At 52.2% G+C, this 27,795-nt stretch overlaps 1 protein-coding gene across 1 annotated transcript; it reads left to right on the forward strand.

Moving 5' to 3' along the window:
* Nucleotides 1-1,188: 1,188 nt before the first annotated feature.
* Nucleotides 1,189-27,795, forward strand: ADAMTS15 (ADAM metallopeptidase with thrombospondin type 1 motif 15). The gene is made up of 8 exons (XM_028529047.2): nt 1,189-2,732; nt 14,198-14,330; nt 14,829-14,996; nt 15,229-15,512; nt 21,065-21,242; nt 22,665-22,846; nt 22,948-23,123; nt 25,136-27,795. Exons 1-8 carry the CDS (start codon nt 1,776-1,778, stop codon nt 25,908-25,910), a joined length of 2,853 nt encoding a protein of 950 aa, XP_028384848.1. The 5' UTR covers nt 1,189-1,775; the 3' UTR covers nt 25,911-27,795.

The following is a 27,795-nucleotide window of genomic DNA, read 5'->3' on the forward strand; positions in this document are numbered from 1 at the left end:
CAAAATTGTTTACTTGGGCAGTTACTTCCCTCAGAACATGGCAAAGTTCTCCCCCACTGCCTTCTTTTTTTTTTTTTTTTTTTTTTACTTCATAGCCCTGTCCTCTCCTCTTCAAAACTCAACGCAGAGCCATTTGGCTCCGGGGAGATATTCCAGGTGTCAGGAGAGACAAGGAAGCCCGCCTGACTGGACTCGCCTTTCTTCCTTGCCAGAAGGAAGAAGTTGATTTTACTGAGAGATAAGGAGGATCTCAAGGACCAGAGTGTGAAACAGGGCTCCTCGGACGCCACTCCAAAGTAGATGGGGCTTACGACTTGGTGCGCTGTCCCTGCTGAGCCACACTCAGTCTCTCACCCCCATGCCCTGTGATACTTGGTCAAGGATCACATGAAATACAATCACGGCGGAAGTGCCCTCTGATTCTTCTCCTGCCTGCCTGTCCCTCGGCCCCTCTCTGGCAGGAAGACAGCCTTTCTCCACACCCCCTCCAGGCAGCAGTGTGCTGGTCAGTGTTGGGCAAGGGCTTCCCTTCTCCTCCCTCAGCCCCGAGTGGTAGTGTTTGTCCATTTCTGTGGTGTAAATACTCTCACCAGGTTTTATTCCAAGCTCCTGTTGCAATGCCCCGAGTGGGGAGATGGAAAGTAGCGGGCCGTTTAGCCTTTCCACCCTCCTTCCATGTCCCTGTGTTCTCTTCTGGGAGCTGTGGGCTGCTCTGCAGGGTTGGTGGTTGGGAGGCTAGTAGTCAGTTAGGAAGTGATGAGGTTTGTTTTTAAACCTAATTTATAATTGCAAGTTTATATAATTTAACTTTTAGTCATGGTTGTGTTTAACAGCTGACTGGCAAACTTCCTGAAAATTTAACAATCTGTACCAATCCATCCAACACACCATGGTCCCTCGCCCCTCCCCCGTCAGGGGAGGCTGTGGCCCCGTGTTTTGGAAGGGCTCTCCATGTTCCCGGGAAGTTGCCCTAATGGCAATAGGACATATACAGGGATAATTCTTGGTTCTGGGTCTTTTAGGGGATGTTGTGATGAAGAAACAGCTGGAATGCTGCAACAGGACGGGCTGTAAGAGGGGGTTAGTGGTGGGTCTTCGTTCCCAACTCCTCACCAGACCCGCCTCGAGTTAAAGGCTAAGGCCCAGGGAGTGGACCGATAGATGTCCGCTGGGGCAGAAGTAACCGGTGTGTAGGGCACTAGGGCATAACTTGAGGGCAAAAAACCGAGAACCCGGATTCCAGCGCCGGTTTCTCTGGCCAGCCCACGCCTCCTGCCTCAGCTCAACGCCACTCCCTCCCCGCCAAGTGGCTCTCGGCTCCGGAGGCGGGACCGAGTTCTTCGGTGGCCCCTGGAGGCTCCCAGCTGCAAGCTTTGGGAGGCTGGGAGACGAGAGAGGGAGGGGCGCTGACTGGGCAGTCCAAAGAGAAGGGGGCCTTTAATAGGCTCGCCCAGCGCCCGGTTAGTGGCGCTACCAGTGGCTGCGGTTCGGAGAAGCAGCCCGGCACCTCCCTCTAGTTCTCGGCTGCAGATCTTCGTCCTTACACTTGACAGCGATTGCACTTAAGTTCCCGGGGCGCGCTTTGCTTGGGAAGGCACAGGTAGGAGGCGCGGGCTGACGGGCGCACGCTCACCGCTCTGGGAGGAGTCGTCCTGGCCTTGCACTCCTTTCTGGGAGCTGCGGGCTGCCGGAGCGTTGGTGGTTCCGGTGCGCGGGCTGCACTGAGACCGTGCGGGCAGCTGCTCCGATAGCACGGTTGTGTGCTGCCTGGCGCCATGCTTCTGCTGGGCATCCTAACCCTGGCTCTCGCCGGGGGACCCATTGGCGGCTCAGAGCCAGAGCGGGAGGTTGTGGTGCCCATCCGATTGGACCCGGACATCAACGGCCGCCAATACTACCGACAGGGTCCTGAGGACCCCGGGGATCAGGGGCTAATTTATCAGATTACAGCGTTTCAGGAGGACTTTTACCTACACCTGACACCAGATGCTCAGTTCCTGGCGCCCGCCTTCGCCACTGAGCATCTGGGTGTCCCCCTCCAGGGGTTCGCCGGGAGCTCCCCAGACCTGCGACGTTGCTTTTACTCTGGGGACGTGAACGCCGAGCCGGATTCTTTCGCTGCTGTGAGCCTGTGCGGGGGGCTACGCGGAGCCTTCGGTTACCGAGGCGCCGAGTATGTCATTAGCCCGCTGCCCAATGCCAGCGCGTCCGCGGGGCAGCGCAACAGCCAGGGCGCACACCTCCTCCAGCGCCGGGGCGCCCCTGGCGGGCCTGCCGGAGATCCCACCTCTCGCTGCGGGGTGGCTTCAGGCTGGAACCCAGCCATTCTGCGGGCTCTGGACCCTTACAAGCCTCGGCGGACCGGTCTGGGGGAGAGTCGCAACAGGCGCAGGTCTGGGCGCGCCAAGCGCTTCGTGTCTATCCCGCGGTACGTGGAGACACTGGTAGTGGCGGACGAGTCAATGGTCAAGTTCCATGGCGTGGACTTGGAGCATTATCTCCTGACGCTATTGGCCACTGCGGCGCGACTCTACCGCCATCCCAGCATTCTTAACCCCATCAGCATCGTCGTAGTCAAGGTGATGCTACTCGGAGACCGTGACTCAGGGCCCAAGATCACCGGCAACGCGGCCTTGACGCTGCGCAACTTCTGTGCCTGGCAGAAGAAACTGAACAAAGTGAGTGACAAGCACGCTGAGTACTGGGACACCGCCATCCTTTTCACCAGGCAGGTAAGTTGATCTGTCACCTCTCTGGACCCAGATAGCTTTATTTTTCTCAGGATCATTGTCCTTAGCTCTCCAAATGCCCTTTGTGCTGCGCATTGCGCCCTGGGTTTAAATTTTGTTGATGTCTTCCAATTCCCACTTTGGATCTTCCGAGGAAAGCCGGCTGCTTTGCTCTGCAGAGCTCTGGCTCACGTGCGTCTGGATGCACGTGGGCGATCCGAGGAGCGAATGCTCCTTCAGAAGGTGTTGGCCTGGTGTGGCCAATCAGAGCCTCCTAGATCTGGCGCCAAGGGGCCGGAACCCAGGAAGTTGCCGCCCAGCACCTGCAGTTCATCTCCAAGGCGGATAGGAGGCGCTCTGAGGATGGCGTTGGAGAGGGCAGGAGAAGTCCACCCCTTTCTGTGGGGGCGTCTAAGTCGTTTCAGACACTCAAGATTTCCTCCCCTTGCTTGTAGAACTGGAAGGTGATCCGAACGGCCCAATTAAGCTCCTGACTACATTTCTCATCGGTAACATGTTCAGTTAACCTCTCTGCTTTGGGCCTGGAAAAGCTGGACTGGGAGGGAGGGAATCATTTGGGATATTCTGTAGGTTGCAGTGAGAGGATAGACTTAAGTACTGGGGTCATTACCTCTGTTATTGCTGCCTCTCCTATACCCTTCTCTGCTGGGCCTCTCTTCTATTTGAGGGGCTTCCGGTGTATCCAGAGCAGGCACTGGACGTAGGGCACCTGTTTGGAGCTTGGAGTTTCACCTGGAGCTGAGTTGAGAAGATCTCTTTCAATTTTCCCATGCCCTTGTTGGCGGAGGGTGACCCGTTTGCCCTGAGGTTTGCTGTGAACAGAGCCGGTAAGTTTGCTCAGGATCCCGAAGCACTGCAACCTCCTGTGACCGCTCTTGACCGCAGTGCTCGGCTTTTGCCCCTGGTAGCGTGGAAGTGGTATGAGCTCGGTAAAGGGCACTTAGAGACTCTAGCTACAAGGTTGGAAAGACACTGAATATTGGGTTTAGAAAGCAGATCAGAAAAGCAGCTCTGCCTTTTGCTGTGGATCTGTGAGAGTTTAGATTTGTAGATGTCGGAGTGATTGGTACTGTGAAGTTTTTGGATTCTTGAAATTTCTTAGATACAGGAGACTGGGAGGAAAAGGGGCAGTCACATGACCCACTTCCTCTGATTTTGGGGGTTGTGACTTGAATCCATGCCATGCTCTCATTTTGCTATTTTAACCGCAGCACTCTGGGGATGGCACGAAATCCATGGTTACCTGTGGGGCTCTGAATCTCCACTGTTTCCAAATGGCCCCGCGAAGCTGGACGGGCGCGCTTGGGGCTGGAGCTAGAGTCTTCCACACTAACCCATTTGGCACAGCTAGTCCCTTCCTGGAGTTGAACTTCCTCCTTTCCCAGCCTTCTCCTCCCACCACCTGGTTTCTCTAGGGAGGTCTTTGGCCTGAGTCTGTTTCCTTGCTCTCATTCTTCCAGTTGAGTTCTATAGAGCTGCCACTGCCCAGTCCCGACGAGCACTGCCTGAGTCACAGGGAAACTAAAGAGGAGGTGGCTTTGACCTCCGCACACAGGCCAACTCGGCAGTCAGATTGCTGGGGGAAGAAAGCAAAGGCTGAGAACAGGATATCTTAATGGGCAAAGCAGCTGTTGTTCATCTGCTACCTGGGATGCCCCTGTGGAAGTCACTCGCTGGCTCTGAAGTACCAGACCTCAGTTTCTGCTGCCTAGTGGCTAGGCTGACTTTCGGAACCAGCCCTTGGAGGAGGACTCCTACTGCGAACATGGGCCACGCCGTCAGAAGGACCTGCCTTTTGAAGAAGAAGCCATCAAACAGCGTGACAGCTTCTGTGTGTCAGTAGTGTGTGCGAGACCCCCAGGGGGCTATGTTGACCATGCATAATGGGTACAAGATGTATGACCGCTTAGGTCAGAAGCAATGAAGTACAAGATGTGACTTTTAGAAGCTGTCTTTCTCTTAGGCATCTAGCGGGCAAAGCCAGAAAGTGGGGAGGCTGTGTTGGCAGGTCCGTCCTGCACGTATGTGCTTTCTGCTTTAGAGTAAACATCGCTCCCTCACCTCCTTGCCAGCACAGACTTCAGAGCCTGCTGCATTCTCAGAGTCTTAGGAATTGCTCATTCCTGAGCTCCCCCGGGAAGGTACAGTATGCGATGAGAACATGCGTGCACAGCTGTGCTTTCTAGACTAAGGCAGATGTGGTCTCCGGGAACCTGGAGGAGTCTCCTGCTGCACTCCAACACAAGAGGGACTTTTGTGTTACTTTGTAAGGGTCAGTAGTAATCTTCCCAGTCAGCTGTATGAGCTCCTCTGCTTAAATCTGGCTCACGATGTTGGTGTAATCAATGCATTGCTGACTAAAATGTGAATATATGAATATACTATGTATACATAGTTTCTTTGAATAAGAAGGTTTTTTAAATTTTTAAATTTTTATTTTTTTTTTTAGAGGGGGAAGGGAGGGAGAAAGAGAGAGAGAGACAAACATCAATGTGTGGTTGCTGGGGGCCGTGGCCTGCAACCCAGGCATGTGCCCTGGCTGGGAATCGAACCTGTGATACTTTGGTTCGCAGCCCGTGCTCAACCCACTGAGCTACGCCAGCCAGGGCTAGATAAGAAATTTTTAGAAATGTGCTTATTTTGTAAGTCACCTTTTGTTCATAAGGCATATGGAAATGACAGGCACCTTTATTATTTTTAAAAAGATTTTATTTATTTATTTTTAGAGAGAGAGGATGGGAGGGAGAAAGAAAGAGAGGAAAGAAACATTAATGTGTGGTTGCCTCTCATGCACCCCCTATTGGGGACCTGGCCTGCAACTCAGGCAAGTGCCCAGACTGGGAATCAAACCGGCCACTCTTTGGTTCGCAGGTCGGCACTGAATCCACTGAGCCACAGTAGCCACGGCTGATGGGGGACCTTTAGAGTCACCTATTTTTTTGATTCAGAGATCTGAAAAGTGGCTAGTGACTCTTTTAAAACATTTTAAAACTATTTTTAAAATCCTCATCTGAGGATATGTTTATTGATTTTAGAGAGAGGGAGAGGAAGGGGGGGAGAGAGAGAGTGAGAGTGAAACATCGGTTGCCTTTCATACGCATTCTGATGGGGGAATTGAACCTGCAACCTAGGTATGTGCCCTGACTGGGAATCAAACCCGCGACCTTTTGGGTGCATGGGATGATGCTCCAAGCAGCTGAGCCACCCGACAAGGGCAGTAACTCTTTCTAACTGATCACACTTTAGTGTCGTTTCCACAGAGAGAAAGTGGTTAGGAAAGGGTCAGGCTTGGCCCCTTGGTGCTCCCAGCGCTAGCTAGGGGTATCCAAAAGGAGAGCAGTGAGAGTGACGTGACCTGCAGGCACTGGAGCCTCTGCTTCGACCAACAGTCGGGGTTGCTGTGCATGAAAACGAGTCCAGGCCAGGCCAGGGGGAGATGCTGCTGTCCTCTTGGCAGGCAGAGGGAGGGGTGTGGGGTGTTGATATCAAAACATTGGGAAGACAAGACCCAGGGAGTATCCTGTGCACAACGGAGAAAAAAATGATCACAGGACAAGTATTTTGACAATTGGAGGAGTGTACTTAAAGATTCAGAGAAAGTTCATGTTCCTGGAGAAGGAGTACACATCTGATTTTATAAAGTGATCAGCTTTCAGCCTCATAACAGCAGGGTGAGGTCAGCACAGGATGGGAACCAGGCTTGTGCAGAAATTGAGCCAGGCTTTCTGGGTGGACATTCATTTCCACGAGGAGAGAAGTTTCTGAGGCTGCTTGTTGCCTTGGGCAGCGGGAGCAGATATCTCATGCTGAGACTCTCTTCTCCCTTCAGGTCCAATGCCTCTGCTGTTGGGGTAACTTTGTGATAGACCGGATGTCATTCATTTACTTGTACATTCTTTTAATACTTATTGAGCATCTATTACTTCCAGGAACTCTCCTGGGCTGTGGAGATACAGATAGTAGTAAGATGGGGCCTCTGGCTTCCAGGAATTCACTGCCTGTCAGGGAGTCCAACAAGGAAACAGCTCATTACAATATGATGTATTAAGTGTCCTGGGGGAGGGAGGCTTGGACCCTCCTCTGTTGGAAGTCAAGTCGGGGGGGTCATTCTTCTCACACGAGAGCCTGGGAAGCGCTCAGAGGGACAGGCCTCCAGCACAGCACCAGGGTTGGGAGCTGGTGGTGACGGGGAAGGAAGCTTGTTTGTGCCTTGCGGGAGGGAGACCTCTCCTCCGTGCAACCATCCGTTCTGCTCTTTGTGACGCTGCCTCCTTCGGACTGACTTTGTTTCTTCAGGATTTGTAATTTGTGGGTTTTCCGCCTGAATCGTCCTTCATTTACTTTACTTTTCGGTTGTGCCTAGTCCTGCTTCGTCCCATTCCCTCATGCTCTTCTCCTCTCCCCTCTTTCCTCCACGCTCTCCTCGGCCTCTTTTGGGGTGATCGAGGCTCTCTGTCATCTTCCTCTTCTCTCTTCTTCATTCATACTCTCCCCTTTCCGAGGCCTTTCACAAACCCAGGCGTGGTGCCTGTCTTCTTGTTTGGGCCTTGGGTACTTCTAGGTCGTGGGGAGGGGAGATATATGGCAGTGGGATGTAGTGTTCAGATAAAGAAAATGTTAAAAAACAAAACAATAATATGTATTTTATGCATATCTTCCAATACAACAAAAAAGTCACAATTTTGTCAGGATCCTTTTCCAAGTCAGGCTGTGGAAGATGTTAACAGAGATGGGCATCTGTAGATTTGGTTTGTAACAGTTTGAAAGTATCACTAAGTGGAAACACAACGCCCATCCTCTGGGGAGGAGAAAGGGTGAGGAGGCCGAGAGGACGGCATGACAGAGGATTGCTCTCGAGTCCTGGGTGATTTCTCTTCTCTCTCCTTTTCTTACTGACACCAAGTAAGTCAGCCAGTGGCAGTGTACACTGGAATCTGTTCTTAAAAAAAAAAAAAACCACTGCGTTGGTCAGAAAGGCAAATGAGGTTTGTCCCTCCTTAGGTCTCACTCTTCTCCTTCCTTCGAACCTCTCTGCAGTTGTATCACTCTCGGCACTTACCCTCTCCTCGCCCTGACACCTGGCTTCAGTTGCTTGGCACGGTGGGAAGACCATGGGCTTGGAGTCAGGCAGAGCTGAGTTCAAATCCTGACACTTGCACTTTTATAAACAAACATCGAATGAATCGGCTAATTGATCCATAGACTGAGGATAATGATGACAACATTGGTCCCTAACTTCCTGGCTCTTCCGAGGATGAGCTACCTAGTCTTCCAGAATGGGCGCCTAGTTAATGGCAGCTGTTCTCATCACGACCTCAGTAGCCACTGAGGGCAGCGGGCCCGCTTAGCCACAGTTTCAGTTACCTGCATCCACTGTGGTCTGAAAGGATTCGATGGAAACTTCCAGAAATAAACAATTCATACATTTGAAATTGCACACTGCTCATCACTTGGTAGCCCTCTGGGTTACCTGGTTGATTGTCGTGACACTGCGGCGCTTGTATTCAAGTCAGCTTTGTTTTACCTTGTCATGGCCCCAAGGCTCCGGGGCAGTGATGCTGGAATTCTGTAGCCAATGGGAAGCCTGTAAAGTGCTTCCTCTAAGTGAAGAGGTGAGTACAGGACAGTAAGATATTTTGAGAGAGAGAGAGACCACATTCATTTAACTTTTATTACAGTGTATTGTTATAATTGTTCTATTTTATTATTCATCTCTTACTGTGCCTAAGTGATAAATTAAACTTTATCATGGTTATGTGTGGATAGGGAAAAACATAGTATATCTAGAGTGTGGTGCTATCCGAGGTTTCAGGCGCCCACTGGGGAGGTCTTGGAACGTCTCCACCATGGGTGGAGGCGGGGTGGCTGTAAACGTTTGCTGTTGTTGAATGATTACCTACAGGTCCTTTGCCAGACTTTACAGCTGGGATAGGCCTGATTTTAAGCATTCTATCCCATTTATTGCCCTTGCAAGTTTGCTTAACACTTGTCTGATGACATTCCTGCTTTTATGTGGAAGCTGTGGACTCCAGCATGTGTTGATCCCACTGACCTGTAAACTCCTTTAAGGCAGGACCACATCATGTCTTTGTAGCCTTCTGGCGGCCCCTGAACAACGCTGTTGTTGAGTGCGAGTTCATGGAAGGAAGGCGCTGACACAGTGCAAGGACTGCAGGTAGCTATGGGTGCTTAGGTAGCTCACTGCCCTGCCTGGGGATTATTAATTCAACGTTGATTTTGGCTGTCAGGCTGCAGGGTTGGGAGAGGGAGTTTTAGGTTCCTCTGGCATTTCATCTTGGCTCTTTGCCACAGGATTTTCTTTGGAAAAAGGAGGGGCTCCAGTGAGGAGCCAGCAGGCTGTGTACACAGCAGGGATGGGGTCAGGGTGTCAGTGCAGGTGTAGGGCTTGGAGCCAGGGGCTCGCTCATGCAGGAGGCGGTGTGGACCCTGTTCTAAGAGTGCTGGGCACTTAATCCAGCTATTCCCCTCCCACTGACCCCTCCCCACTCAGAGATCAGCCTGTGCTCTGTGGGCTTGGGCTATGGGGCAGACAATCTTGCCCTCTTGAGATTCTCCAGCGCATTCATTCTTGGGGTGCATGTGCTCCAAAAACAGTTTGAATTCATGGAATTGCTCAGTTCTGACACTGTACTCAGCATCAGAGAGAGAGAGAGTTTAGAGAGAGAGAAAGGGAGGGACAACGAGAGGGGGAGAAACACCTATGTCAGAGAGAAACAATGATCAGTTGCCTCTCGCACACCCTACAACGGGAGACCTGACCCGCAATCCAGGCATGTGCCCCAGCTGGGAATCAAACTGGTGACCCTTTGGTTTGTGGGATGGTGCCCAACCCACCGAGCCACACCAGTCAGGGCTAAAATGGGACCTTCTAATGGCATCATCCTCCCAAAGCTGTTGTGAGGATTCATTGAACTGCTGCAAGTAAAACCATTAGAACAGTGTCTGACGCAGTAGCAACTCAGGGGATGCAAACTACTCTCATTGGATCTGGTGTGCACCCCCTTGTGAGCGGATGATTGCTGGAGAATGTTTGGTCTTCCTGCAAGCTTTGGGCTCCTCTTCTTCCTCACTGAGGTAATTCTTGGTGTTCTGATTACCTCGGTCTCTTGCTATAGAATCATTTGCACATATTGAGGGGTTTATATTCCAGTGAAACCAAGTCTGCTGATAGAAATTGCAGGGCACCCTTACTCATGTTGCCCAGCACTGTATTGCTAGATTTTTTTTTCCTTCTAGCAAAATAAGGTCCTTGGGGATTACAAACAAGTGGATTTTGTGTTGGGTGAGAAAATACAGTGATGCATGACAGAGACTCAGAGGGGAAACGAGTTAAAGGGGCAGTGCTAATACTAGGCCAGGCGGTTCTCACCAGTAATTATGACATCCTGACCAGTGTGGTGCTGTTCCGAAAAGGAATGCTACTGGTCTTGGTGTCCAAAGGCATGGATTCCCAACCTCATTCTGAACTCAGTAGCTTGTGGCCTTTGGTGATCAATCTGAGTTCACTGAGCCTCTGTTTCCTCATCTGCAGAGGGACAGGATGGCTCCGAAGTTCTGTGAGTATAATACTGGATGCTGTGACATGGCTATGAACATGGGCCTTGGATCACATGCCAGGAGTTCAATGTCAGCAGGCAATCGGCTACCTGAAAACACATGTATCTTCTGCCATATTAAAAAAAATGAATGCAATTGATGTTTGTGGGCCTCTCCATCCTGCTGGAAAATACTGAGCATCTCAGTACATGGCAGGTGGCGTGAGAGGAGTTGGGCAGGCGGTCTGCAGAGAAGAGAGCTGCTGGGAGTGGTGGGTGTGTAGGGGGAGACCTTGGTAAAATTGGCCTGGCCATAGCAAGGTGTTATTCTTACTTATTTTCAGATCGAGGCTCCAGTCTTTTCTTTTAATATTTCCTATTTATTTATGTATCTTAACCTGAGGATATATTTATTGATTTGAGAGAGAGAGGAAGGAAAGAGAGAGAGAGAGAGAGAGAGAGAGATGAGAGAGAAGCATCGATCAGTTGCTTCCTGTATGTGTCCCTACTGGGGATTGAACCCACGACCTCTGTATGTGTCTAGACTGGAAATAGAACCCTTAACCTTTTGGTGTGTGGGGTGATGCTCCAACCAACTGAATTACCGGACCAGGGCACTCCAGTCTTAAATTATTTTATAAAAAGGGACAGTTAGAAAAGAATAATCCAAGAGGGTTAGCTCTTGGCCAAGATGATACTTGGGTCATCTGGAACAGCAGCGGCAGCCGCAAGGAGAAATGACCGATGATCAGAAATAGTGAGGCAGGCGGGGTCTGCACTGGGAAGTGCGTACATTCTCCAGGCCAGCAGAGCCAGAACGGTTTCCGCTTATGGACACAGGAGCCTGAGCTCAAGAGGTTAAGGCAGTCTGAGTGCATCTGAGTTCACTCCAGAAGGGCGGGGACACTTAGTGCCATGGAGGAGCCCCTGCTGGGCCTACACGCCGCCTGCAGGCGTTCACAGCACCGTGGCCCAGAGAGGCTGAAGGGGGAAGAGGGGCAGGCAGTCTCTGACCCCAAACAGTTGCATTTTTCTGCAGTGGAGAAACTGGTTACTGTAGCACAGTTGCTCTCAGCTATACCCTGACCCTCAAGAAACTTGCCGGCTCTTTCCTGGTTCCTCTCGTTTGATCCAGAGAAAGTGGGATTTCTTAATGGAAAGAACAGGTTGCTCCTGGCCAGGAACAGCCTGCAGCTGCAAGTCTTTGCTCCATGGAGCATCCACCTCCTGGAGAGGAAGGAGGCTTTGGCTGGAAGGCCGCAGAGGTTCCAGGGGCGGCCTGGACTCCGGTCTGAGCTCCCCATCTGCTCTAGTCATTTCTGATGGGCAGTGGAGGGCAGGACTTGGAACTCCCACCCGGGTGACCTTCACTCTCTGTGAGTGTGTTTCATTCTGCACAACATGGGTCCATGGAGAAGGTCATCCTCAGGGTTTTTCCACTCGGAAAGCATATCATCCTCCATATTCCTTTTATAACCCAGAGGGCCAGGTGGGGCTGAGCACCCTGGGACTGGGGAGGAAGCAGAAGCTTAAGGCCCTGGTATAGTCTTGGTTCTAGGTGAGAATGGGCCCTTCCCTAGAGTTGGGCCCTGGGGAGAGAAGGGACTTGCCCAAGGTCCCACAGCTACTTAGTGATCAGACCAGGACCAGAATCTGGGCTTCTCTCTTCTGTTCCCTCTCTCTCCGCAAGGCTGACAGTGAGTGCACGTGGCGGCTCAGGACAGTGTCACCTGCCTGTCCTACAGGCTCTGACCATCAGGCTAGAACTTTCAGAGGCTACCACCATAGTGGGGACCCAGTACTCTAGTGTCCAGGGTCATAAGGGCCCCGTTGCCCACCCTCACCTTCATTATGCCCTTGCACGAACTTGCATGCCTTCCTTCCTCATCTCGGGCCCCTTAGGTGCATCCCCAAGCTGGCCCCTATGACTCAGTTCTGTTCCTCAGCAGTCAGATTCCCTACAATGCTTGTCAGGTGAACGCGTCCCCTCCCGAGTGTTGACAGCGGTTGTCTTCTAGGTTTCAGAATTCCGGGGAAGGAGAATTTCTGGGACAGGGAGCCTTTGGAATGAGAAAGGAATTTGAAGTTCACCATGTGGGGGCTTCTGGAAGTGGAAGAAGGTCCACGGGCCAGCACAGGACAGCGGATCAGGGCTGCACATGCGTATCGCTGGTTATCAACTAGGGCTTCTGTCTGACCATCCTGGAGGTTCTCTGGCCAGGATAACTTAACTCATTAGGAGGTGTGACTGTCACCTGACCATGGGAAGCCAGGTTTGACCACTTAGCTGGTAAACTTCAGAGTGCTTCTGATGAAACTTTGCTGATTTTCTGTACCATGACCACTTTCCTCCCATGCCCTCTGACCCCACGAACTGGGTTGCCCACCTTTTCCCCACATTAGCACATACCTGCCCACACATATGTGTGCATGCACACAGCCCTAAAGAGAATGAAGTTGAGAACAGCCCTGTGTGTGTTTCTGCAAATACCGTGGCTCCCAGGGGAGAACACACACTCACTCGTGCACGTGCACACACACACGCACAGCCTCCTCTGGAGTATTAGCTCAGGAGTTGCTGGGCAATCGACTTTGGTGTTTTGGAAAGAGCCCTGGCTGCTCACTTTTACAGACCTCGAGGGCACATTTCTGCTGCAGACTTGAGCCTTTCTGAGCCTCAGCTTCCTTGACTGAGGAAGGTGATAATAACAGCCCTTATTCCAGCGGGGTGTTGTGACAACTCAATGGGGTCATGTATGTGAGGTGTACATGCAGTACCAGCATTTAATAAATCATTACCACGACTGGCTATGATTGTGAGTCTCAGTTTCCACCATTGACAAATAGGTATAATAACATATCTGCCTCCTAAAGTTGTCGTGGGGATGAGATGAGGTGATGCATGTGATAGTTTCTTGTCAGCTGTAAGTTGCTGTCCACATTCAAGGCAAAGATGTAGAGAGGGGAATGCCAACATCACGGATTCAACACTGTCTGCTTAAGAGGAGCAGAATGTGAGCAAGTGTCTCTTTCTCTTTCGATCTCCTGGGCTTTTCAGGTATCTGGATGCGTTGCTGGCCCTTGTGCTCAATAAAGTCTTTGAGATATCCCCCCCGGAGCCCCAGTTCTTTGCCCTTCCACATCCCCTGGAAGTGCTTGCTGTCGGGTTGCTGCTAGAAGCCCTACCTCCTATTGCAAGTTACATTTTAGTACAAAAAAAGAGGGATCTTCCTGCTCAATCACAATCCATTTAATTTGTTTTTTCTTCCTAGCACCCAGTGAGCCTGCAGTCCCCTTGAGCTTCTGTAGCAACTGAGCTGTGTTTGGATAGAGGCTTGTGTCCACCCCACACTGCCTCCTCCCAACCCAAGGAAGCCAGATCTCAGGCATGGGTGGGTCCTTGGCCAGGGACCCTTTGGCTGAGAGTCTGAGCTTAATTCATGGTTGTCCAAAAGCAGTCACTTAGCCATGACCGAGGCTGCGCAGAGCTGACTGAATGCAGAATGTACTGGCCTTCCACCCCCACCTGCCTCGGTGAGGCATGCCCGGAGACTCACCCAGCCCAGGGAGTCACCATTCCCTGGTCTGGAGGGCCAATGCTATATAAAGCAATGGCCCTTGTAGTTTAATCTTGTACCTCCTCATTTTCTCCCACAGGACCGCCCTGGATAGGATTGTGAGCCACAGCTTTCTCCCTGAGGCCTCCTCCCTCAGCCTGCTCAATTCCATGAATAGCCCCAGAGCCCTCTGGGAAAAAGGGCTGGCTGAAAAGGTGCTGCATCTGCTTAGGCTTGGAATGGGAATGAGCTAGAATGCTCTTTCTTCCCTTCAGGTCCTTTCTGTTACTGTCTCTAACTTCTGGCTGGCTTCTGTTTATCCTCACCCTGGCAGGACCTGTGTGGAGCCACCACCTGTGACACACTGGGCATGGCTGACGTGGGCACTATGTGCGACCCCAAGAGAAGTTGCTCTGTGATCGAGGATGATGGACTCCCATCAGCCTTCACCACTGCCCATGAGCTGGGTAAGGCTGGAGGGGGCTCTTGGGTGGGGTAGGAGAGCTCCCCTCCTGGGTCTTCCTGGGGTTCCCTGGGTGCTCGGGTGGGGGGTAGACACATGGACTTGTCTTTGCTTTCTTGTGTCCTGAAGCCTTAGGGATCCTTTCCCAGGGTTGGAGTCTTCCATAGCAATTGTTTTGTTCGATTTTCTTTGATGGTTCCGGCTCAGTTGGCCGGTGATACTGTCTGAGGACCTAAGCAGCCAGAGTGTCTCATCAGTTAGGCGCTGAGAGGAAAATAAGTTAAATACCCTCCTGTCCTCAATGATCCCACAGTCTGATGGATGGGACAGAGAACCCAAGAACCTGATCTTTGGGACATCTGCAAAGGAATCTACCCCTGCATAGAAATGACCCTCCCAAAAGCCATTGACAGGGGCCTCTAGCTTCCCAGCCAATCCTCCTCACAGCCACACTCATGCCCTCTACACTGCACAGCCCTATGCGTCTTCTTGCCTCACCCAGGTCATGTGTTCAACATGCCCCATGACAACGTGAAAGTGTGTGAGGAGGTGTTTGGGAAGCTCCAAGCCAACCACATGATGTCCCCAACGCTCATCCAGATCGACCGCACCAACCCCTGGTCAGCCTGCAGCGCGGCCATCATCACCGACTTTCTGGACAGTGGGCATGGTAAGCCAGGGTGACAGGGGGAGCATCCTTGCTGTTGCTGTTGGCGGCACTCGCCACTTCTCTCGACCTGTGCTCTGTTGCCTAAGGTGTGCCTGACCCCAGAGAGCTGGGCTCTGAAGTGGGTCCACTCCATTGCCCCTTGCTTCCTTTACTCCCTACCCTTCAGCTACTGGGCTGGCCAGGTCTCATCTTCCCCAGCTCATCCCTAATGAACACCCTGGGCTCTCTGCAGGAGACTGCCTCCTGGACCAACCCAGCAAACCTGTCACCCTGCCTGAGGACCTGCCAGGTACCAGCTACACCCTGAGCCAGCAGTGCGAGCTGGCCTTTGGCGTGGGCTCTAAGCCCTGTCCCTACATGCAGTACTGCACCAAACTGTGGTGCACCGGCAAGGCAAAGGGGCAGATGGTGTGCCAGACACGCCACTTCCCCTGGGCTGATGGCACCAGCTGCAGCGAGGGCAAGTTCTGCCTCAAGGGGACCTGTGTGGAGAGACACAACCTCAATAAGTACAGGGTGAGTGTGCTGGAGGGGTGCAGACTCTGGGCCCTCCGCTGGAAACTGGACTCATCCCAGATTTGCTCTGTGACCGTAACTGTATCCCATTGCCATGCTGTGCCTCTACTTCCCTGTCTGTGGTTCTGTTACCTTCTCGGCTCTAAGACGGGAAAGGAAGGGTGTGGTAGGTGAGGACACTTGGTGAGGCCTTAGGCAGGTAGGAAAGCCCTTCAACCTGAGTGAGGGGTCCCAGTGCTGGGCTCTGTGCCTTGTCCTACCTGGGGAGGAGCTCTGGACCCAGAGCTGAACACACTTGAACATTGGAGTTGCTCACTTGCTGGTTCCTTCCTTTCCTCCCTCCCCTCTTTCTGAGTGTGTGCCCTTTTCAGGGAGCTGTGGGCCCGAGATGAACAAGGCTCCGAGCTGCAAGGAAGCAGACCCCTGAGCCAGCCTCAGTAACTTGCCACATCCTCGACCAAGTGTCAGTTTCTCTCGTGATGTCTGTTTTCTGAAGTTGAATCCTAATGGAACGCATTTTATTTTTCCTGATAAGGAGGAATAGCAATCAAACCAGAGCAAATCCCAAACCCCAGATACTCTCTGAACACAATAAACACTTTAGGGCCTGGGTTGGGACAGGGATTTGCAGTTTCCAAGGCAGGAATAAGAAGTCCCTCCTAGTCTGCCTTCCCCGCCCCGGCCTGGCTGCAGGAGGGCTTGGCATGGGGTTTTGTGTACACAGAAGCAATATAATCAAAAAGCATTCTCCCAGCACTTTAGCAATTGCCTTGAGATGGGTGTGGTAAAGAATTATGTAAAATCTTTTTCTGTGTTCTGAGAATACATATTTAACTAAACTTTAGCCATTTATTAGGCAACAACCCATTGTGTGCAGGGAGCTGTGTAGGATCCAGTGGTGGTCAGAAAAATAAGTAAAAATGGGCCGTGCTCAGAGGGCTCACAGGCCAGTGGGGAGGCTGGAAGTGGAACTGTGGAGAGGTGTGTGTTACGGGTTAAGGAAGAAGTATGAGCACGTATCACAGGAGAACAGGGGGTGAGAGATTAGTGATCATTAGAGGGGTCTGAGAAAACTTTGATGGGGGGTCGGGTTTGAAGAGAGCCTCAAGGGATGAGCAGGGAGAGGTGGAGTCGAGATGGAGCGAAGTCAGGGAGGTGGACGAGCTGGAGGGGTGGGCGGATGAGGGTTCTCTCGGATTCAGCTTTGGGAAGGTGGTTTGAGGCTGGACTGCAGTTGCCTTGACCACTGGGCTGATGCGTTTAGACTGGAAGGTCCCAAGTGCAGGCCAGTCATGGCCAGCTCCTGCTCTGGAGATGAGTCAGGAGGGTAAGGAGATTGGTCAAGAGGATAATGGATATAAGAAATGTGATCAGCGAAGCACAATCTTTCCACATACATTCTAGAATTCTCAGTTCATCAGCAGCAAAATCCACTACATCCTCAACCTCTTTTATGAACAGTCTCTTCACCACACTTGTTTCAACTGGAATCTAGCCCTTCACAAAGGATGTGGTCCTAAGTGGCCAAGGTCAAACACAAAGCTTCTCCTGATCCCCCAGGAGAAGCTCCCCCAGGGGCCTCAGGGACCTCAGCTGCAAGAATACCACCCTGACCACCAAGGCCCTGTTTCCCCAGCCCATTCCCTCTAGCATTTGGGCTCCGACAACCCTTCCATCCCATCTGGACCCACAGTCTATCGATCAGGCCATTTTGTCTTTGTTCCTCACTCTTCTCATGCCCTCACCAGCCTCTTTACTGAGCCGAGAGTCCATGGCTCATTGTTCAAGGCGCTCATTCATGCACACGGCTGACTGCCGTGCCCCATTCACTTGGAGAGACACCACCTTGGTGGAATCCAGCTCTGTCACCTACTCGGTTGTGCTGGAGTAGATGAATGTGGCTGGAGAAGGACATGCAGGTGTGCTCACTGGTCTCAGTTTAAATCCGTGACCTGGAAACTTGGGTGGGCCCGTGATGCTGCCCACAGTTCATGTCATAGGTTAACTCTCTAGTTCACTCACTCTCCCAACCTCTTAAAGTATCATATTACCCCGTCACCCCTCTCCTCCTATTACCAAATGTTCCTTCCTCATTTTTAGGTTTTCCAGGAACATTTCTCCCTATTTCACTAGGAAAAAAACAAGCCGTAAAATAATCAGAAGAGAACTTCCACCAACTCCCACCACTACATCCACTGTCTGCCCTGCTTCTGTGCCCATATTCTCTCCTTTGTCTCCTTGAGGATGGGTGGCCTGTGCACGCTCTTATCTGAGGCCAGCCTTTATGCTTTGCACTGGCACGTGGTCCCCTCGCATCCATTCCAGGACAGCGCTCTATCAATTCTCCTCTCTCCCGCAGGATCAGATTTCCCACCCTGAGTCGAATTGTTCCTGTCCAGGTGCAAACTCACTGTGACTTTTCCTGTCTTATATAAAACTTCTCACGACCCTACATCCTCTCCATATACTGCAGCTGATTGCTCTGACTCCCTTTATGGCAGAGTTCCTTGAAAGAGTTGTATCAACTTGCTCTGTCCAATTCCTGTCTTGGCATTTTTCTCTGGAATCCGTTCCACTCAGGGTCTCATTCCCAGCATCCCTCCAGAGTAACTCAGTGAGGCCATGGAATGGCCTCCACATTGCTAAAGTCAGCGATCAGGTGCTCCTCTCATTGCCTGACCTGCTGGCAGCATTTGTGTGTCGACCCCTCTCTCCCCTGGGAAGCAGTCTTCACTGTCTCCTGGTTCCTTCCTGTCCAACAGGCTGCTCCTTCCCAGTCTCCTTCACCAGTCCCTCCTCACACTCTCATTTTCCCAGCATGGGAGAGCTCAAAGGCTCCGTCCTCGCCCTCCCCACTGTTCACACTAACTTCTTGGGTGATTCGTCTAGACCATTGGCTTTAACCACTATATTTCTACACCGAAGTCTCCCAAACTTATATGTCCAGCACAGACCTCTCTCCTGAACTACAGACCTGAGTGCCCCACTGAATCTTGATATCTCAATGTGGATAACAAATAAACATCATAAACACATCTGGGGAACCGAGCTCCCAATTATTTCCCCTAAAGCTCCTTTGGCGACTCCATCTTTCTTTCTTTCTTTTTTTTTTTAAAGATTTTATTTATTTATTTTTGGAGAGGGGAGGGAGAGAGAAAGAGAGAGAGAGAGAAACATCAATGTGCAGCTGCTGGGGGCCATGGCCTGCAACCTAGGCATGTGCCCTGATTGGGAATCGAACCTGCAATGCCTGGTTCGCAGCCTGCACTCAATCCACTGAGCTATGCCAGCCAGGGCGCGACTCCGTCTTTCAGTTGTTCGTGCCATCACCACTTTTCTCTCACCTCACATCCAGTATTTCAGCAGTTCCTGTTCATTCTGTTTGCAGAATAGATGCAGGTTCGAACCATTTCTCACCATCTCATCTGCTGTAACCCTGGTCCAAGCCTCTATCACATCTTCCTTGGGGTATTGTGTTTGCTCCCTGACTGAGCTGCTTGCATCTGTTCTTGCGTCTGTGGTGACTATGTCCACCACAGCAGCCAGAGGGGTCCTTTGGAATGTAAGTCAGGTCATGCCACTTCTGGAGCTTTACTCATCTCTTAGAATGAGTGAGCCCTACCCTGACCAGGTAGCTGAGTTGGTTAGAGTGTTGTTCCAATATGCCAAGGCTGTGAGTTCCATCCCTGGTCAGGACACATACAAGAATAAGTGCATAGATAAGTAGAAGAGAAAATCGATGTCTTTCTCTCTCTTTCTTAACAATCAGTTAGAGAAATAAGAATGAGCAAGCCCTAACTCTCCCTTCATCTCCTGCTTCACTCACTCTTGTGACCCTGGAGAACTCCAGGAACCTCCCTCCTCCAGGTCTTTGCATTTGCCCCCTCTGCATGGAATGTTCTTTCCCTAGCATCTGTACAGTTCCTTCCTGTATATTCTTTAGGCCACTGCAGAAATGTCACCTTTGTAGTGAGGCCTCTGTGACCCCTTACAAAACCGACCACCCCAACTCACTGAGGCCCTTCCCATCTCTCCCCCACCGCCTGCCTTTAACCCCACCTGACACTATGCACACAGGCTTATTTGTACTGTCCTCCTTGCCCTGCTGGGATGCAGTCACTCGGAGGACACAGATTTGCTGCACGTGGGGTCAGACATGTAGTAGGAACTCAACGAATACTCGGTGGATGAACGAATGAATGGCCCTGGGTGGAGCACGATGCATGTTTCCTGTGGGAATGGGTAGGAAGAAGTGAGGTCAGGCAAAAAAACCCGCGGCATCATCTCAGAAGCCACAGGAACGAGGTTAAGAACCGCAGAAAAACCAGATGACAAGGCCCAGGTGCAGACTCTTTCAGCCTTTCCAAGGTCCTTGCTGACTGAGGGCGGCTTCTGTGGCGCGATGGGGACGAAACCCACGTTGTCAGGCACTGAGTGGGGAGCAGACAGGAAAAGCAAACGTCGAGGACTCTCTTAGAAGCAGAAGGGTGGGTTGTGGGGAGGCATCAGTTTGAGGGGAAGGCAGGGCTCAGGGAAAGTGATTTTCTATAGGGTGAGACAGACTTGTTGACACAATGAAACCGGAACTACCTGACAGAAGGACAGATAGAATAAATAGGCTGAAAATATAAACTCCAGTGTTTGCATTGCATGCAGCCAGCTCCTGATTAGCTCCATGTGGATTAGTGGTTTTGGATGATCTGTGACAGTGTTTTAATCCCAGGCTCGTACAACGAGGCTGATTCCTTTATTGCCCAACTGATGCGTGCTCGGGGGATAAAAACTCACTTTACTGTCATAAGAAAAACATCATGAAGACTATAAATTTCTATCCCCTCTCCACCCTCTTAAAAAATAAGACAACACTGCATCATTCACCCCGAAGCCAAATGGAGTTTTAAGATTGCCTAATAGTTTCAAGTCTATCTCCTCTTAGCACAAACATTAGAACTGCTTATAGTGAAACTTTTTCAAATTCAGTCCCCCATTGAAGTGAAGATCAGTCCAGTTTGGTGAAAAGCCTGAGTTATTAAACATTTATAGATACAAATATTCGGATCTCTGTGGCTTCCTGGCAGGGCTGGGGGCTGGCCATGCCTTAGATTTAGAGACTGGTATGTGCACTGACACTTCAAAAGGAGAAACTTTGAGCTCCTGCCTGGCAAGCACCATGCTAGGAATTTTCCTTCACGCTATATCATGTATATCTTCTGTCTGACCACACACCTGAGGACCATGGGCCCCGTTTTTGCAGATGAAAGACCTGAAACTTAGGAAACTAGCATTTGGCTTGCCTGACTTCACAGCCCAAGATGTCTCTCTTCTGAGTGGCCTCATTTGTTCCCGGGAGCAGTTGACATCCGCTAATTAATAGGTTGAAGTGTTGTGTGGGCCTAGTGCACACTGATCATTTGCGTGTTGTTTTTTTTTTTCTGGAGATACAAAGTGGACTTTGTTTCGGTGGGGTGGGACCCTGGAGGCTCTTCTGCAGGCTCAGGGTGTGGGTGTGGCACCCCGACCCCTGCAGGAGGATAACAGACTCTTCCTCACAGGTGGATGGCTCCTGGGCCAGATGGGAGCCCTACGGCCCGTGCTCTCGCACCTGCGGCGGGGGCGTGCAGCTGGCCCGGAGGCAGTGCAGCAGCCCCACCCCGGCCAACGGGGGCAAGTACTGCGAGGGAGTGAGGGTGAAATACCGATCTTGCAACCTGGAGCCCTGCCCCAACTCAGGTGAGGAGGGAGGGCAGCGGTGGCTTGTGCCTAGGGAAGGCCAGGCTGGCGGTCAGAGCCTCCACTCTGGGTAATTCATGGCCACCAATGTATTGAATCAAGATTCTGTGCCTTAGGACAGAGCCTGGGAATGCACAGGTGCACATTCCTTTTTTGGATAACTTCTCGGTCTACTCCCTTGGCAAGAATGCTTCTTCCTTCCAGATACTTAGATTGGGAGGCCAAGGGCCCCAAGGGGATGGAGTCCCCATGTTAAGTACTCCAAGCCCATCTTCACAAGCAGGAATTCATTGGATTGTCCAGGACCCATGACCTTGCGTGGGAACAAAATTACATCTCTAATTTTACTGACCTTTTTAAATGTAAAATTCTGAAATTCCTTCAATTAGAAATTTAGTATATTTTTAAAAGATTTTATTTATTTATTTTTAGAGAGAAGGGAAAGGAAGGAGAGAGGGAGAGAAATATCAATGTGTGGTTGCCTCTCATGCGCCCCCTATTGAGGACCTGGCCTGCAACCCAGGCACGTGCCCTGACTGGGAATCAAACCAGTGACCCTTTGGTTTGCAGGCCCACACTCAATCCACTGAGCTATACCAGCCAGGGCTAGAAATTCAGTGTTTTTTTTACTAACCAAAATTTAGTAGTAGCAGTACCTGTGACTTTGTCACTAATAGAAATCATGGAAATTTATATTTTACATTATATTTTACACTATATTTTAGTTGTTACAGATTTCTCAAAATGCCATTTGTACTCGTCACTACTTCACAATTACAGTGGTTATTGACTCATTATTGAGTCTGGTTATCTGTGTCAATAAGGAAGCACATAACATCACAAACACGTTCCAAAATGTATTGGTAATTGTATATGTATATAATTGGTATTCTGTGTAACCTATGTAATTTATTTTACACATTTAATAACATTCTGGAAATAGTTTCAGTAGACTGCTGAAGGGTTCTGTAGCAGGGGGCATAGGAGGAGGAGCTCAGGTGGTAATGCCAGTGAAGCCTCGCTGATTGGCCTGCTGCTCACCTCCCCCTGTGCAGCCTGGTTCCTAACAGGCCACGGGCTGGACCACTACTGGTCCCTGGCCTGAGGGGACCCCTGTTCTATTGCGCAAAGGACTAGGATACCTATGAAAGCTGGCTTTCAGGCCAGGTTCCTGGAGAAGGTGGCACAGTGCCTGGGAAATGCCTTAGCATCTGTGCCCTGCATCCTGTGGTCCCTGCATCCTGTGGTCCCAGCCTGATTTGGTCCTTCAAGATGGGGTGGCTTCAATACTCAGGATCACTCAGCCGAGGGTGGGGAGGAGCTGTTTAGAGCCATAGGAAGCTGAGCACTGGGAGAGTTCTCTACTTCGCCCTCCCCTCGGCCCCTCCCTTTAGCTTTCTGTACATGCTTTCCCCTCCGCAGCCTCTGGCAAGAGCTTCCGGGAGGAACAATGTGAGGCCTTCAATGGCTACAACCACAGCACCAACCGGCTCACCCTCACTGTGGCCTGGGTGCCCAAGTACTCAGGGGTGTCTCTCCAGGACAAGTGCAAGCTCATCTGCCGCGCCAACGGCACCGGCTACTTCTACGTGCTGGCACCCAAGGTGAGCGAGCCTGGGTCAGGTCAGAGGAGGTTCAAGGTCTTCAGAGGAGCATCTTGTTGAACTGCCCTCTCTCCCTTTCTCCCCCTTCGGGGGTGCTGCAGGTGGTGGACGGTACGCTGTGTACCCCTGACTCAACCTCAGTCTGTGTCCAGGGCAAGTGCATCAAGGCTGGCTGTGATGGGAAGCTGGGCTCCAAGAGGAAGTTCGACAAATGTGGGGTGTGTGGGGGAGACGATAAGAGCTGCAAGAAGGTGATGGGACTCTTCACCAAGCCCATGTGAGTTCTGGGCCCTGGAGGGTGTGGCTAGGGTGCAGGGGAGATGAGGGGGTGGGAGTGAGTGGCATTGTGCCAGGCATTGGAAGTTTGTGTTCGGTTGGAGTAAATGTCAGATCCTGGCCAGTACCCTTGCTGTGGAGACCACTCACACTCTTCTAAGAGTATGACATTCATTCATTCATTCATTCATTCAGCAAACAAAGAGGAATGCTCAAAGAAGACAGCACTCTGCAGGAGATGCTATTCTGGGAGATGGCATAGAGTTGTTAGGGTACATCTACAGTCCTAAACTAAGACTGACCTGGATTCAAATTTCAGATCCCAATATTCTCGGTGGCTTTGGGCAAGTGACACAGTCTCTCTTTTGTTTTCATCTTCACCCAAGGACATGCTTAGTAATTTTAGAGAGAGAGAGGAAGGGGGAGAGAGAAGGAGAGAGTGAAACACTGATGCAAACATTGATGCAAGAGAGAAACATTCATCAGTTGCCTCCCTCACATGCCCCGACCAGGGATAGAACCTGCAACCCAGGCGTGTGCCCTGACTGGGAAATGGGTTTATGAGACGATGCTCCAACCAACTGAGCCACACTGGGCCTGGGCATTCTCTAGAATCATAGATTTCTTCCCTTATAAAGTGGACACGTCACTAATATATTTCATGTAGTGCTATTGTTGAGAAGTAAGGGAGTTAATCCAAGTAAGATGCTTCGCATACTACCTGGTACATAGTAAATGCTCACTAAATGTTCGTGATGATGATAACAAAATGTAACTGTAATGGAGGTAAAATGTGACAGCCTCCCCCTCTCCCTGAGCTGAAGCCCTGGCCTTGGGGACCAGGTCCAGGTGAGAATGGCACTAACTGTAGAGAGAGGCAGGGCGGGAGGCTGGGACTCAAGGAACCCCCCTTCCTGGGGGGCCTGTATCGGGACCAGCTGAGGAAGTGTCTCTGGGCCTCTTCCATTCCCGACCCAGAGCCTGCGGCTCCCTAGCTTGGGCTCTCTGAGGTCCAGCACATCCCCTTTTATTTTCCAGAGGAGTGTGCTCCTCTGAAAGTCCTGACCCATGTCTGGGAGCAGCTGGGCCAGGCAGAGTCCCTGGGGTCTCATTGGAGGGGCAGGTGTGGTTGGCTCTGGAATTTGGGAGTCCGGGTGCTGATGATGGCTGGCCAGGAGCCTCAGCTACATGTCCCCCCAGCCCAGACACAGGGCCCTCTGCTGAGCCCCTAGATGGGCACCTTCTCTGGCCACTTGGACGCAGCAGGTCATTGGTGTCCTAGGCTGTCCTTCACGGGGGTCTGCAGGGGGCAGGGGCAAGTGAAGAGTGAAAGGTTAATACCTCCAGACTTGTTTCACTGGTGAAATGACAACTGTTCCTTCCATAGACTATTGGAACTGGAAGGGACCTTTGATGTCATCTAGTTTAACCTACTCATTGTATAGATGAGGATGCTGGGACCCAGAGAGACTGACTTTCTTAAAGCCACCAGGAAGTTGGGGTTCCAGCCAAGGCTTGTTCCGGGTCCCTGGCTCCAGGGCCACGCGTGCCTCTGCACTGAGGCACCAGCCTGGGACTGCAGCCTGACTCCTCCTCCTCCCCTCCCCCTCACAGATATCCATGGCATGTCCAGTCTGTGCCAGGTGCTAAGCTCACGCTTTATGTGCTGTAGCTCACTTCATTCTAATCACTGTGCCACGAGGTCTGTGTGACTGTGACCACTAAGTGAGTTATCTAAGGCCAAGCCTAAGGGTGTGGTAGGCATCCCTCAGGCTCCACCCTTCTGCGTTCAGTCAGATGCTGGAATTTACCCAACTGTCATTGTGTCGAAGAGAGAAAGATCACAAGGTGACATGGCGGGTATGTTTAGTTCAAGGTGACCTGAAGACAGTCCCCTCCACTGTCCTCCTGGCCCACCCCAGGCTCTGTGACAGGGGAATCTGTTATGACTTTGGAGGGATCAGGTCTTACAGTCCAGGCATCTGTCTAAGGCTCCTCCCCTTCTCACTGCAGGCACGGTTACAACTTCGTTGTGGCCATCCCCGCTGGCGCCTCAAGCATCGACATCCGCCAGCGGGGCTACAAGGGGCTCGTTGGCGATGACAACTACTTGGCCCTGAAGAACAGCCATGGCAAGTACCTGCTCAATGGGCACTTCGTGGTGTCACCCATGGAGCGGGACCTGGTGGTGAAGGGCAGCGTGCTGCGCTACAGTGGCACGGGCATGGCGGTGGAGAGCCTGCAGGCGTCCCGGCCCATCCTGGAGCCCCTGACCGTGGAGGTCCTCTCTGTGGGGAAGATGACGCCCCCGAGGGTCCGATATTCCTTCTACCTGCCCAAAGAGCCTCGGGAGGACAAGTCCTCCCACCCCAAGGACCCCCGGGGCCCCGCTGTGCTCCACAACAGTGTCCTCAGCATCTCTAATCAAGTGGAGCCGCCAGACGACAGGCCCACAGCGCGCTGGGTGGCGGGCAGCTGGGGGCCGTGCTCCGTGAGCTGTGGCAGTGGCCTGCAGAAGCGGGCGGTGGTCTGCCGTGGCGCCCTGGGGCAGCGCACAGTGTCTGCCTGCAACACCACCCATCGGCCGGTGGAGACGCGCACCTGTGGGGACCCCTGCCCCACCTGGGAGCTTGGGACCTGGTCGCCCTGCTCTAAGAGCTGTGGCAGGGGATTTAAGAGACGTCCGCTCAAGTGTTTGGGCCACGGAGGGCGGCTGCTGGCCCGGGACCAGTGCAACCTGCGTCAGAAGCCCCAAGAACTGGACTTCTGCATCTTGAGGCCATGCTGAATAGGACCATCCCTTTCTCCTCCTCACTGTCTGCCCCATGGGTGCTGCCAGTGCTCTGGCCAGCTGGAGTGGTAGGCACAGGGCAGTGGCCAGGGCCCATGCCACTATGTCACCACATCCAGGGACTAGGATCATGGGTGGGAGCGAGCGGTTCCCTCCTCCTCCCTGGCCTGGGCGGGGAGCTAAGTCACTAATGCACAGTCTACCTCACACCTGGCTCCTCTGGGGCCCAGTCTTGGGGAGAGGCTGAGAGGTGCAGGTGCTGGGCAAGAAGGTGCTGCGGTTCAGTTGCCAAGAGACCTGGAGGATGGGCACTCCCAGGCAGAACTTCAGGGACCTTGGCCCCCGTAAGGGAGGCCATAGGCTGCTGGAAGAGCCATGGCCCAGCAGCTGGGCACCCTTAGGTGGCCCAGGGGGGCTCTGAGCCATCTCTGAACAAGGTGCTTTTAGCCCACATTCCCTTTCTGACTGACATGGACTGAACAATAAAAATGGGCTGGGGTGAGCAGGAACTGAGGGGAGAGTGGGGCGAGGTAGGCCTGTGGCTTGGGCCAGTCTCCTTGGGAAGAGCTGGATGCCTTGGAGGAGCCCTAAGGTTCCTCATCTTCCTTCTACCCTTGGCCCCCCATCACAGAGACACCACTTCTCTCCATGTCACCCAGGACACCAGACTAGTGGGAGGGCTTTCACATAGATGTGCTCTGAGGCTTTGCAGGTAGAGCTAGGAAGTCAATAGGGAGCCTGTTGTTTTCTTTAAGAGGGATCCGACCATTCAAAAAATGCTGAGACTTGTAAGGGGACGTGGATTTTGGGGCTGAAGCAGGGAGTTGGGGAGATCCAGAGGGCTCTGCTGTCACTGGGGCTCTAGGATGGGGAGCAGGAGGCCCCAGTTCTGATGGCTTCTCCCTCCAGGGAGGCAGGTATGAATCAGGCTGACGCCTTAGGCTCTGCATCATCTCAGAGAAACTTCAAAGTGGGCATGGTCCTGTGCCTACTAAGAGGGCATGGGATGTGCCCAGGAGGGCTGGGTGCAAAAATCCACATGCCGGTCTTCATCTGGACAGCTCCACGCAGTGTGGCCTTGGGCACGTCACGTTGCATCCCAGGCTGTGGTTTCTGCAGTTGCAAAATGGGGTGCACGATTTGCTACCTCAGGCTGTGCTCTCTGGGAACCCACCCTGTCCCTCCCCCGGGGCAGTGGTGTCTTGGTGCTTCCCGAGGCCTCGGCTGTCGTCCTCTGTAGACTGAGCTGTCCAGATGCAAAGATGAGCTTGGCTGCCTGGCCTTCTGCTCCCCACAGCCTGGCCATGCCCTGCGGCTCCGAAAACAAAAAGACAGGGCCTGTTTCTTCAGGTGCTCTGGAAGCTGGTTTTAGGAGACCCGAGAATCCGTCACTTGACCCAAGGACCCTGGATACTCACTAGTGGGGACTGCCACAGACCTGTCTTATCTTGGAGATGTCCTGGGGCGTAGAAACCAGGACGTTTCCTAGAGCTCCAAGTGGGAAGATGTTTGGGGTTAAAGATTCTTTGGCCCAGGGAGGTATTTCTTGAGGGTTCAGCTGCCCCAGTACGCACACGCAAGATTCTGCTTCTGAGTGTAGGAAACGTGTCCCAGACTTCAGTGAGGGGACAACAGGGCAAGTGTCTTTTATTTGGTTTCCCCTAAGAGTCAGAATCCATGAAGCAGCCAGCCAGCCAGGTGGGCCTCCGGGGTGGCGTTCTCAAGCCAGTCAGACCCTGGGCCGAGCCTGTGGGCAGAGTCCCCCCAACGGGGCAGCATGCAGACCCCACTAGCCGACGATAGCACTGTACCCCGAGCTTGGTGCCCCCGTCCTCGGTGAGGAGAGGGTGGCACGGGGGCCGTGTGGAAGGGGCGGGGAGTG

This window comes from Phyllostomus discolor, chromosome 13, assembly GCF_004126475.2.
Source record: "Phyllostomus discolor isolate MPI-MPIP mPhyDis1 chromosome 13, mPhyDis1.pri.v3, whole genome shotgun sequence".
NCBI classification, from domain to species: Eukaryota; Metazoa; Chordata; class Mammalia; order Chiroptera; family Phyllostomidae; genus Phyllostomus; species Phyllostomus discolor.